Raw genomic sequence first — 12,989 nt, 5'->3', positions numbered from 1 at the left:
AATTTCACCGTTTCAACTGCAAAGATGACCTATATCATTGGCTTTCTCAAGTGGCACAAAAGAATTTATATATTGTGAAGCTTAATAGTTCATTGTATTCAAATGACAGAAGGATCTGAAGTAATTTTGCTGTAAAAACTAAAAAGTTATTGTTGATGATAGCACATTGATAGTTGTACTACGACATGTTTAACTTACAATATATTTGATGGATGAAAACAATAATACAACAATGTGTGCAAAGAAACGGGAAGAAAATAGGTGACAATTAAAAATGATGAATTCATGATTCTTCAGCAAGAGGCACCTCACTCAAATCCAGTCCCTCCTCAGGCAAGTCTGAAGTAATTGGTCCCAATATCCCATCACTCCCAAGAGTTAATCCACCCTATCAATTTAAAGAGCAAAGAGGTCACTACTCACTAGGGTCCTTCATACAAGAATTGAAATTGTATTATGATCTCAATTTAAAGTACCTCAGGCTGGAACCTAAGCATGTCAGCACGAGCCATAGCTTCGGCTTGAGCTATTCTCTGTCTGAATGTCTGAGCCATCTCCTCAGCCTAGAACAAAACATTCATCCATCATAAACTTGACCCTAATGGAATCCATTGATATTGTTCAAAGTCTCAATATACCTTCTCAAAGACAAGCTTTGGATTACGGATCATATCACCAGGTGTAGGTTCCAGCTTCTTGGTGGAAAGACTTACTCTTCCTCTCTCCCTATCATGACTCAAGATCATCACCTAACAAAGAAACAAGAGATTCAATCAAGTGCACACAACACACTGCCTTCAAAGTTTAAAGTTCAAATCCAAGCACATACCTTGAGAGTATCACCAGGTTGAAGAACAGTTGAGATATCAACTACTCTGTCATGGCTGATCTGACTCACATGAAGGAGGCCATTGATTCCACCAATGTCGACGAAGGCGCCGTATGGCTTTAGGCTTTGAACAGATCCTGTCACTACAGATCCAATTCCAAGCTGTGATTGGGTATCCGCCATGGCCTTTCGGTTACTCAGAACAAGTCTTTGTTGTTCCTCATCCACCTCCACAAACTTGAGAGGAATATCCTTATCCACAAGCTCCTCTCCACTTGATTTCTAAACACAATAATGATAACAAATATTTACATTCAGTCTCAATCTCAAGAATTAAGTCCTAAAGTGGTCTTTGAAATTGGTCGCGTCCCTGAGATCTTAGCAAAAGTGCATTGCATTAGTCTCTAATCATCTAATGATGATAGTCACCCGACAAAAAAAGGTTGAAAGACTAATGCAGTGCACTTTTGCCAATCTCAGAAACGTAGTTAGTACAATTAGAATAACAAAGACTATTTTAGTGTATCCGGCTAATCTCGAAATCACTCTGAGACTTAACTCCAATCTCAATTTTGATATAAATAAAGTTTTAGAAGTAACTAACAGTTGATATCTGTGAGAATGGAACGAAGCCTCTAAGGCCTTCCACCTCAGCCACCACTCCACCTTTGTTTGCACCAACAATCTGCCATGAAAACTCAAATCAGAATTGAGCCAATTAATTGGTTTCAGATGAGAGTTGAAGCAGAGGAAGAACATGAGTAACCCACCTTACCCTTGACAATAACATCTTCAGCTTGGAGTTGTCTGCATCGTTCCCAAGCAAGATCATGCTGCATAGACCTCAAGCTCAAGATCAAACTATCATCAGCTTCATTCTCACCAATTATCAAAAACTCGTCTCTCAATCCAACCACAATCCCTGCTTCTTCCACATTCTTGATCTTGTGTATGGAAGCCTCTTGTAGTGGCAAGTACGCAGAAGATTTCGCTGTGATATCAACGAGTGCTCCATTAGCATCTGTGGCAAACACAGTGCCTTTGACTTTGGTGCCAACTTCGGCATCGAAGTCATACTTGTCCAGAGCGGCGGTGAAGTCTTCGAGTGTGAAGGAAACGCCTTCCATGGGAGCATTGCGGCACCTGTCATAGGCTTCATTGAAGAGTTCCTTCAGCTTCAGCCTCTCCTTGCTCTGCGCATTGGATAGTGCCACTGAGTTGACGATGGTGAGGGAGCTTCGCTTCTGAGTGAAAGAGAATGATGGTTTGGAGAAGCGCGAAGAAGAGAGTGGGAATTGGTGACCCACAGAAGTAGCCATGTTTGTTGTTGTTGATGTTCTTCTTCGTCTTCCTGTTTTTCTCACTCACACACAGATAAGCTAAGCTACGTGTATTGTTATTTGTCCACTATTTTTCACAATTCATATGCTGCTGATATGGATAACTGGTTACTTTCACTCCTATAACTACTTTTCTATTTTCCAAATTTTCAACAAATTATTCTTTTTCTTCATTTTCTCTTCTACACATATTTTAGGTTTAATTACTCTGTTGTTGTTATTAGTCTCTATAATTTCACAAAATTTTTAATTAGGTCTTTGTACTTTTTTTTTTTAAGTAGGTCTCTGCACCATTTTTTTTTTCAATTAAGTCCCTATGTAGGGATTCAATTAGGGATGGCAACACTATCCGAACCCGCGGGTATCCACCCCGCCCTTACCCGTTCGGGGCGAGTAATTACCCGCACCCGCACCGGGACGGATTTTAGCAGGGCGGGTTCTTGGGCGGGGCGGAACAGGGTCGAGTTTAGGTTAAACCCACCCCTACCCGCCCCGGTATATATAATAGATATATAAATATATATATTTTTAATATATAATATATGTAATATATATAAAATAATTAGTAAAATGATTAATAATATTGTATTATATTTAAATTTTTACTTTAATTTATGTTATGAATATAAATAATGGTTATATAATTTTTAAAATTTTATTTTATTTTTTGGATTTAATAATTATTGGAACGGGTAGAGGCGGGGCGGGTACTCGCAGGGGTGGGGTAGGGTTTAACATTTTACTACCCGCGGGTAGAAGTGGGACGGGTTCGATGCGAATTTTTGTAAAGCGGGGCGAGGTCAGGTAGAGCAAAAATCCGCCCCTACCTGCCCCGTTGCCATCCTTAGACTCAATTAAAAAAAATTTGGTGCAAATATTCAATTAAAAATTTCGCAAAACTATAGGACCAATAGAGTAATTAAACCCATATTTTACCCTTCAAATTTGGTTATTTTCAAGGAAAAAATGTTAGGAGGTCATCTAAATTTATTGTTTTTGGCTATTACTTAGCCATTAACTTAATTTCTTTATTCAACAACATATTTTATCTCATACTTTTATATACTGGCAACAAATTAATGATTAAAAATAATAAATCCTGATGACCATCTAGCATTCTTCTAATTTAATTTTACTATTTTTCTTAATAATTAATATAGTTTTGAAATTTTAAAAATGAGGGCTAATAAAAATTTTATCATAATAATTTCATGCTATTATTATTTAAACAATGATTAGGAGTCCTAACTAATTAGTTCATGAGAATTTTAATCTTAGACTATAATTCTCTAAAAAAATATATCAATTAAAAAAGATATAATATGTCTACTGTTTATTATTGTGAATGATTTAATTGGTATTTTTCTTTTCTTTAAAGAGTTAATTAATCTAACTTTAAATCCTTCAAGAACTTAATTATCATTTTACTCATTTCTAAATAAAAATGTTTAATTCTTTTATCTTTTGATGCTTTAAAAAAAATACATATGTTTAAATTTTTTACTTATTTAAGTATGAGAGAGAAAATAAAATGATAAATTCAAACTTTCAATTATTACTCCTATTATTTTTCATTTAAACAAAATTTTTCACATATCAACTTTCTAATAATTTCATATATTTTGATATTAGATGAAAAAAATATAGATAAAAATAATGTATATTATTCCTTTTATTTATTTATGTGCACTAAACATTAATAAAGATTTATTTGTAAATAAATATTTTTAATATTTTATTTATGAGTTTAGGTAACCCAATTTATTTTTTTTTGTGTCTTCTTATTTATCTCGTTTACAGTATAAACAATTTAATTATAAATATATTTCGTTTACACGGTAAATAAAATAAGACACAAATTTTAAATACATAAAAAAAGAGAAAAAGAAAAAATCGATCCCTGATTTTTTGGTTCGTGGACATTTTAAGTCTCTGAAAATTTAAAAATACATTTAAGTCGCTGATCTCTTATCGAGGATCTAATTTGTTCAATTTTAAAAATTTTTTCACGTATGCATCCTATAAACAGATTCATGTTTGATTTTTTCTGTTGAGTTTGAACTGACTCAAGTGAACAGATCAATATGTCTAGGTTTTGAAAATGTCAGAATTTAAATATATTTTCAAATTTTCGAATACTTAAATGTCTGCAAATCAAAAGGTAAAGGACCTATTTGTCCTTTTCTCTAAAAAATTGTATTCGATAGGGGAGAAGTTACATGCTTAACATATCTTGTTTTATAATTTATTGTTCTATTTAACCAATTCAAAAATCTATAAGTCCAAAATAATATGCCAAATCTAAAGTGTTGTTTTTATTATTACGTATGAATGAATAGGCACTGCTATTTTAAATTCAAGTATCAACATATACTAATTATTGTTATTGATATCTTGTTCCATATGTGTTGTGGTTGGAGCTTAATTAGAAAAATCAAATTCAAGTTTTTTCTCAAAGAAAGAATTCATTATGCGAAATTTAAAACATGGATTTGAGGGTGTGAGAGAGAGGCCATTGTAAATGGGAAAGATATCCAGGATAGTGAAGCACGCAGGATCGCATTAGCATGTGTATTTACAGAGCCCACATCGTTTAAGGAGCAATGAGAAAGCAAGTCCAAGCACTATAAAATGAAACAACTATTAGGCTGTAAAATACAGAGTCGCGTTACAAGCACATAGCGAACTATTCTTTCGCCTTTTACTAAAGAATACCGTGTGCTTGTCACTTTAAGCGGCATACACTTATTTTTGTAAAGGGTTTTCTTTTTAAGAGAACTCTGCAATATAGTAAAAAAAATTTTTGTGAGAGATTTTGTTAATCATGTTTTTTTCTTTTAAATTCTAATTTCTAGTTTTAGATTTTTTTTCTAGGATGTTAGGTTTATCTATTTCTCTTTGTAATTATAAGGTACAAGTTAATTTAATTTTAAGAGAATGTATGGGGTCTATTGGTACCTTGTTGGCAATGGCTAATTTTTTTATATAAATAAGTTAAATATTTTGTTTATTAATATATATTGGAAGGTATTTTATTTATCTATTGGTATTACTATTTTAATTTAATTAGTACTTAAAAGAGTACATAATTTTTATCGTTTCAGCAATAAGCCAGAAGCTATTTTTATATAATTCGAACTTCGAACTCTATTTCTACATAATTCGAACCAGCTTGGTTCGAATTACACATAATTCGAACCAGCTTGGTTCGAATTACACACAGTAATTCATGGTATAATTCGAATTATGCTGTTAAAAAATTAATAATTTATTAAAAAAATTTATTAAAAAATTTATTAAAAAAATTAGTAATTAAAAAATTAAAAAATATATATTTTTATTTCATACGTTAAAAAAAAGTTAACAAAATATTTAATTACGAGACTTCTTTAAAATATTAATGAGCTATCAATTTGAATTCCATACAATACTTTTCTGTCCATTTTTAATAGTTCATGAATATTTTTTAATAAATTTTTTTAAATTATACTACAAAAAATATTTTATCCTATGCAAAACAATTTAAAAAAAATGGCTTAAAAATGTTAGGAGTACTATAAAAATTTGTAATGTTATAATAACTTAGGTAAATACATGCATGTACTCAAATTTTAAATAAAATACTCTACATAGTCAATAATAATTTAAAAATGAAAGAAAATATTTTATTCCATACAAAATAATTAAAAAATATATTTTATTCTATACAAAATAATTTTAAAAAATGGCTTAAAAGATGTTATGAGTACTATAAAAGTTTGTAATATTCTAGTGATTTAGGTAAATACATGATAAAAATATTTTTTCTTTAATTTCTAAATTATTAGTGACTATGTGGAGTATTTCTTTAATGTCCTAAGTCATTAGGACATTACAAATTTTTATATTACTTATAACATCCTTTAAGCCATTTTTTAAATTATCATGAATATTTTTAATAAATTTATTTAAATTATACCACAAAAAAATATTTTATTCTATGCAAAATAATTTAATAACATCCTTTAAGCCATTTTTTAAATTATTTTGCATAGAATAAAATATTTTTTTGTATAATTTAAATAAATTTATTAAAAATATTCATGATAATTTAAAAATGGCTTAAAGGATGTTAGAAGTAATATAAAAATTTGTAATGTCCTAATGACTTAGGACATTAAAGAAATACTCCACATAGTCACTAATAATTTAGAAATTAAAGAAAAAATATTTTTATCATGTATTTACCTAAATCACTAGAATATTACAAACTTTTATAGTACTCATAACATCTTTTAATCCATTTTTTAAAATTATTTTATATAGAATAAAATATATTTTTTAATTATTTTGTATGGAATAAAATATTTTCTTTCATTTTTAAATTATTATTGACTATGTAGAGTATTTTATTTAAAATTTGAGTACATGCATGTATTTACCTAAGTTATTATAACATTACAAATTTTTATAGTACTCCTAACATTTTTAAGCCATTTTTTTTAAATTGTTTTGCATAGGATAAAATATTTTTTGTAGTATAATTTAAAAAAATTTATTAAAAAATATTCATGAACTATTAAAAATGGACAGAAAAGTATAGTATGGAATTCAAATTGATAGCTCATTAATATTTTAAAGAAGTCTCGTAATTAAATATTTTGTTAACTTTTTTTTAACGTATGAAATAAAAATATATATTTTTTAATTTTTTAATTACTAATTTTTTTAATAAATTTTTTAATAAATTTTTTTAATAAATTATTAATTTTTTAACAGCATAATTCGAATTATACCATGAATTACTGTGTGTAATTCGAACCAAGCTGGTTCGAATTAGTGTGTGCGTGTGTTTGTGTGTAATTCGAACCAAGCTGGTTCGAATTATGTGTAATTCGAACCAAGCTGGTTCGAATTATGTGTGTGTATGTGTTTGTATATAATTCGAACCAAGCTGGTTCGAATTATGTAGAAATGGAGTTCGAACCAAGCTGGTTCGAATTATATAAAAATAGCTTCTGGCTTATTGCTGAAACGATTTTTGCTTTGGCGTATTTACGTTATTTTTTGACTCATTTGGCTTAATATGGTTTTTTACCCTTTTTTAACTAAAATTAGTATTTTAATTAGTATTATTTAATTTTGTTTAAAAAAAGTATTACTTTGATTTTTTTTAAAAAATTAAAAATAGAGATAGAAACCACTTCTGAAAAAATAAATGAGAGAAGTAGTTATTAATAATTTTTTTTCATATTATACTAATTTATCATTAAATTTTATGATCTAAATAATAATAAATTATATTCTTTATTTTACTATAAATAATTTGAAAAAATTAAACTTTTGTACATACAATTTTCATATCGTTTTATATTGCTATTCGACATTCGATTAAAAAATTTTCACCTATCTTATTTGCACCCATATATAACAAAAAAATGACTTATTTATAATATAAATAAAATATTTGTATAATTATTTTATATATATGTAAACATGATAAATAATATGATATAAATATATCTTAATTTATTTATTTAAATAAATAAAATATTTAATTTATTTATTTGAACAAAAATGTGCGGTCACCATAAAAAATTTTGTTTTTATACTATTATTTATATCAGTCATGTTACATATTCAATTCGTTTTAGTAATTAAGTCCAACCAAATTAGTTTAAACTTCAAACACAATAAAAATCAATTTTATTAGAAAAAAGTATCTATATGTTTCAATTTTTTTTTACATCTTCGATTTTTCTTCTTTTTTTTTCTAATGATTTTACATTTTATATCTCTTCTTATTTGAACATTTTATTTTTACTCTTGGTAAGAGGATAAAATAAGATGAATTATAAGAAGACAAACAAAAAGAAAAAAATGAATAAAAAAAAGAAAATAAAAAATTTTGAGTTATATAAAATTTATTAGAAATATAACACCAAAAATTTTTAAGTGGGACATAAAAATTTCTCACCAAAATTTCTTAACAGTGACATAAGTTCCTATTAAGAGGATAAAATAACAATTATGATAATAGGAAGAAGGAGGCGAGAGTTTTAAAGTATGAAAAATTTATCGAAAAATAATACCGAAAATTTTGTTTCTTCTTCTCCTTCTCTTTCTCATGTATTATTGAAGTTATTTATTTATTTTTTATTTAATTTATTTTTATTTTTTTTGTTTTATTCCTCTTAATAGAGTGAAATAAGAAAAATTATAAAAAAATGAAATAAGAAGAAAAAGATGAAAAAGATGAAAAAGAAAAAGATGAAAAAGAAGAAGAAACAGTAAAAAAATGAGAGAAAAAAGGGAGAAGAGTTTTAAATTGTATAGAATTTATCAGCAAAATAACACCAAAGTTTTTTAGCAATAAGTCAATAACATAAACTTTTTAGTTTTGACACTGAAATTTTATTACAAAAGTATAAAAATGTCTTCATTAATGTTGTATTTTTTTCTTTTTTTTTTTTAATTCTTCTTTCTTTCTTTCTTTCTTTTTCTGTTACTCTTACATCTTCTTTTAGAAGTATTGCTTCTCATATAATAATTATTTTTGATGTTGTGTGTACAAACTTAGTTCAAAAACAAGTACGAAAACAAGACTAAATCATGAACAAAAAACATCTCCAAAATTAATTTTAAATCGGATAACTTTATCAATATGCCTTCAATGACACCAGAACCACTACAATTATATTTTGATGATCTAATTATATCAAATCGGAGTGATGAGACTAAATACACTTCAATTATAAATAAAAATACATCCAAATCAATTTTAAATCAGACAACATCATTAATATGACAAAAATCAAATAATAACGATAACTATCATACGTATGAGAAGATGATGATGATGATAGAGAAAGGGAACAAAGGAAAGGAGAAAAAAATTAAATGAGAAAAGAAAGAGGAAGAAGAGAAATAGAAAAAGGAGGTGGTGGTAATACTAGTGATAACTATAATTAAAGAGAAAGATAACAAAAAATGAAGAGGAGGAGGAGGAATGAGGAAGAACATGCACGTGTGAATTTGAAACATTAAGAAGAAGAAGAAGAGAGTGCATATAGATTTAAAATCTTTATTAATAATTTGGTTGGACTTGATTAAATATTTTGCTTAAAGCTTTATTCTATTTGTATAAAGAAATTTTTGTAAAGATATTTTTGAAACGAAATTTAAAATAAGACAAAATAGCACAATCTGATAATATTAAATGAAAAAAGATTTAAAACAGCAAAAACTACAATTTTTTTAAGAGAAGGGAATGAGCATCATATAAGAGATATGTTACGGTGGGTAACCGGAGATTAATAAGATGGATGACGTTTGACGGCCCAAGTGTATGAAGGAGGAGAACTCCGGATGTATCTGCAACTCGGGAGGCTCCGTCCGACTTGCGCGCGTGAGTGAATGGGGGGTGGTACCTGCAAAGACACTCCGATGCCTAAGTTAGCAAGAGTGTGAGCAGGTCTAGAGAGTATTGGATTTAGAGATACCTGAGGCGTGTCAGTGTACTTATAGTGGTGAGCCAATAACCACCGTTGGAGTAGTGCCGTATCTTTAGGATATTAACCGTCCCATTATCTTAGGGAGGTTAAGATATGGCTTTATGAAGTGGTTAGAGAGATTTTAGGGGCGGTTACTCATTTGAATGAGTGTTTATCTGCCAGCCAATCTCATAACCGACTTCTTCATACTAAGTCGTGGTTGACACCGACTTCTTAAGTGGAGGTCGGTGCTTTGCTAGGCTTAATCTGTTGGATCAGGCCTTTTGGTTGGACCTGGGCCCTTAACATTGGGCCAGGGTATGAACAGTGCCCCTACTTGAGCCCAAGATCCTTTGAAGGCTTGGGTTCAAGTATTTAACTCGGGTTCGTAGCCGACCTTCACGGGTTTAAAACCGACGTGATTTTCGCGACCTTTTGTTTCTGACAGTTACGTCAATTCAAGCGTCGTGTCCGTTGAGGGATCATTTAGGGATCGAGGGCTTTGGTAACGGTGCAGTCTCATTAATGACTGCCTCGTTTTTACCATTATGCCCATTAGCCTATTTATAAATACTTTCCCTCTCTTTCGTTTTTCCGTTTCTGCAATCTTTCAAACTTCTTATTTTCTTGCTCGTGCTGTATTCTTGTGTTCGAAGATTTCCGCTCTCTCCAACCTTCATTTCTTGGATAAAGGTTAGTTTTATTTCTTCCATGTCATGCCTTATGTTTGCATGTTTTGCGTCGTGAGTGGATAGGTTGGCCTGTAGATTCTAACTTTGTATCTCTCCTCTTTAGGGGTCGTGTTTTTTGATTTTTCCTTTTCCTTTTTCTTTTTGTAGGTTTCTGCCACTTTTCTTTATATATAAAAAATGGCTTCCGTAGATGTTCTTTCTTTGTGGGTTGATGACACTGTCCTTGGGGAGGAACCCCTGGTCGACGCTGAGTTTATTACTCATCTTCGTACTCATCATCGGCTCTGTACTTCGGAGGAGGACGAGCCAAAATATGAACTGATAATCCCGGGTCCTGAAGACCGGGTCTGTTTTGGTAGAGTTAATGAGGCGGCCCCTCATTTTTTCTTCATGTACGAATGTATGATCACCCGTTTGGGTGTTTTTCTTCCTTTCTCTGATTTCGAGATATCCGTTTTGCACCACTGTAGAGTTGCCCCTACTCAACTTCACCCCAATTCTTGGGGTTTTTTGAAGATCTATCAGTTTATTAGCCACGCTCTAGACTTTCCGACCTCTTTGAGGATTTTCTTCTTTCTTTTTCATATGACTAAGCCCTTTAGTGGGCTAAACAACAAACAGCAATGGGTATCCTTCCGAGCCATACAAGGTCGGAGGATTTTCACCCTTTTCGACGAATCTTTTCATGACTTCAAAAACTATTTTTTCAAAGTACAAGCTGTAGATGGTCACCATCCCTTCTTCCTTTATGAGCACTCTTCCCCTCGCTTTCCCCTTTATTGGCTGGCGGCCTCCCCTCGTGAAAAGTATGGTCCAGATGACCTGGACGAGGTGGAGGCAGCCATTGTGGGGTTTTTCCGAGAAGCGTGGGGGAGGGCCCCATACTTGGATACCAGAAAAATCCTCCAGGGAACGCCGACTTTTGTTCAATCTCAATTAGGTAGTGCATGCATTCCTGATTTTCGAGTTGTTTCTACCGACTTGAATGTTACCGACTTATAACTGTTGGTTGTTTTTCTTGTAGATATGGCAAGGAAGAATGCTCAGGAGGCTTACCAAAGGGTCCAGGAGGCTAAAGCGAAGTCCCGAGCTAGGTCTGGTGGTGCCAGGGCGATCACCTCTCCTCCTCCTCCTCCTCCTCCTCCTAAAAATACTGGCACTCCTTCTCAACCCCTTGTCATTTCTTCCTCGAGTTTGTCTCGACCACCCCCTTCTGCCCAAATTCTCTCCGAGCCAGAAAAGAAGAAGCGTAAGGCTCCAGAGTCTGGCTCTTCTTCTTTTATCAGTATGGATGATGTTTCTGTTCGAAACCACCTCACCACCATGGCTGAGGAGAGTTTTAGGGCGGCGGGTGTTTGTGGCAAACTTTTGGACATTTTTGAGAAGGCTCCCCTCAGCTCTTTGGGGGCATCCTCGAGGGTTGAGGAGTTGGAGGGGAGGCTTCTTATTTATGAAAAACATGAGAAGGAGTTGAAGGAGGAGAGAGATAAATTAAGGAAGGAGAGGGATCACCTTAAGGAGGAAGAGGGCAAGCTGCGGGCTCAATGTACTTTGGAGGCGAATTTGAGGAAAACGGCACAAGACAGCTACCACAGTTTATTTCAGGATATTGTGGCCGTGAGGAAGGACTTGTTGAATTCTCGGAACGCATACGCCGAGTTGGAGGACTCTATTGCCGATGGCGCCGAGGAGTCTTGGAGAATTTTCCTGGAACAAGTCAGAGTTATCGCTCCCGACTTGGATCTTTCTTCTTTGCATCCTGACAAGGTCGTCATCGATGGTGCTATCGTGGATCCTCCCGCTCCCGAGGTTGTTTCCGAGTCAGATTTGAAGACTCGGGGGCAGAGGATTATCGAGTCTCCTCCTCATTCTAAAGAATCTCCGAGTTCTTCCTCCATTCCTCCGACTGGTCCTGGCGGCGCCCCTCCTGAATCTGGCGGTGGTGATTCCTATACTCCCTTGAAAAGATAACTTTGTTTTTTTATGGCTATATGGGGGTTCGGCCTGTGAGCCCCCCTTTTTTAAACTTATTCATTGTTGGTGGTTGTGTGAACAATTTCCTTTTGGCCTTCTAAGGCCGTAAACAAAATATCCTGATCTGTGCCCTTTTTTGGGTAAGGGTTTTTTAAACAAAGGTGAATGCCCCTTTTTGGATAAGGGTTTTGAGTTACCTTGTGCGTTTTGCGTTACCTTGTGCGTGTATGCTTTTCGATATTTTGAAAATCCTTTTGATCTCTTTCTGAAAACCTTTTGATTTGTTTGTCTTTCGGACTTTTTCGTTTAAGGACTTTTTTTCTTGGGATGCCCTTTAAACTTCTTCTTAGGTTTTCATATCTCTTTTGTTGTTCCTCATACTCGACTTTCATTTTAGCGAGTTCTTATGACTTAGGTTATTTTTGCGATGCGTTTTTCTTCTACTCGGTTCTACGCTCCGATTTAAGGATCGGTGTATTTCCGAGTTTTACCTACTCGGAATGTTGTTCCGACTTATGAGTCGGATTTGTTTTCCGAGTTTTTACGATCGACTCATGTAACCTCTTTACGCCGACTTGTACCTCGTCGTTTTATCCTGACGACCATCTAGGTCGGTTCATGGGATTTTCACGTTTTGTCGAGCTTAAGTCGGCGCGTTTCGTAGAAGGACTTAGAAAAATAA

At 32.4% G+C, this 12,989-nt stretch overlaps 1 protein-coding gene and 1 non-coding gene across 2 annotated transcripts; one reads left to right on the top strand and one right to left on the bottom strand.

The window, feature by feature from the left end:
* Window positions 1-64: 64 nt before the first annotated feature.
* On the bottom strand, window positions 65-2,253 carry LOC130969304 (30S ribosomal protein S1, chloroplastic-like). Its single transcript, XM_057894967.1, has 6 exons — window positions 1,600-2,253; window positions 1,434-1,514; window positions 830-1,111; window positions 639-749; window positions 477-563; window positions 65-388 (listed from the first exon to the last, which is right to left on the bottom strand). The coding sequence occupies exons 1-6, from the start codon at window positions 2,146-2,148 to the stop codon at window positions 284-286; spliced, it is 1,215 nt and encodes a 404-aa protein (XP_057750950.1). The 5' UTR covers window positions 2,149-2,253; the 3' UTR covers window positions 65-283.
* Window positions 2,254-4,830: 2,577 nt separating this feature from the next.
* On the top strand, window positions 4,831-4,949 carry LOC130956472 (U5 spliceosomal RNA). The gene has a single exon (XR_009077130.1). It is a non-coding gene; the product is annotated as a U5 spliceosomal RNA (small nuclear RNA).
* Window positions 4,950-12,989: the final 8,040 nt, after the last annotated feature.

Source organism: Arachis stenosperma, chromosome 1, assembly GCF_014773155.1.
Source record: "Arachis stenosperma cultivar V10309 chromosome 1, arast.V10309.gnm1.PFL2, whole genome shotgun sequence".
Lineage (NCBI taxonomy): Eukaryota > Viridiplantae > Streptophyta > Magnoliopsida > Fabales > Fabaceae > Arachis > Arachis stenosperma.
The sequence above is the reverse complement of the archived record's forward strand: the minus strand, read 5'-3'. Positions and strand labels throughout refer to the sequence as shown.

Coding starts and splice junctions, on each gene's coding strand:
- LOC130969304 (XM_057894967.1), bottom strand. CDS start 2,148: ATGGCTACTTCTGTGGGTCACCAATTCCCACTCTCTTCTTCGCGCTTC. Junction 1,515..1,599: donor ATGTTATTGTCAAGGGTAAG/GTGGGTTACTCA, acceptor TTTTCATGGCAG/ATTGTTGGTGCAAACAAAGG. Junction 564..638: donor CAAAGCTTGTCTTTGAGAAG/GTATATTGAGAC, acceptor GTTTTGTTCTAG/GCTGAGGAGATGGCTCAGAC.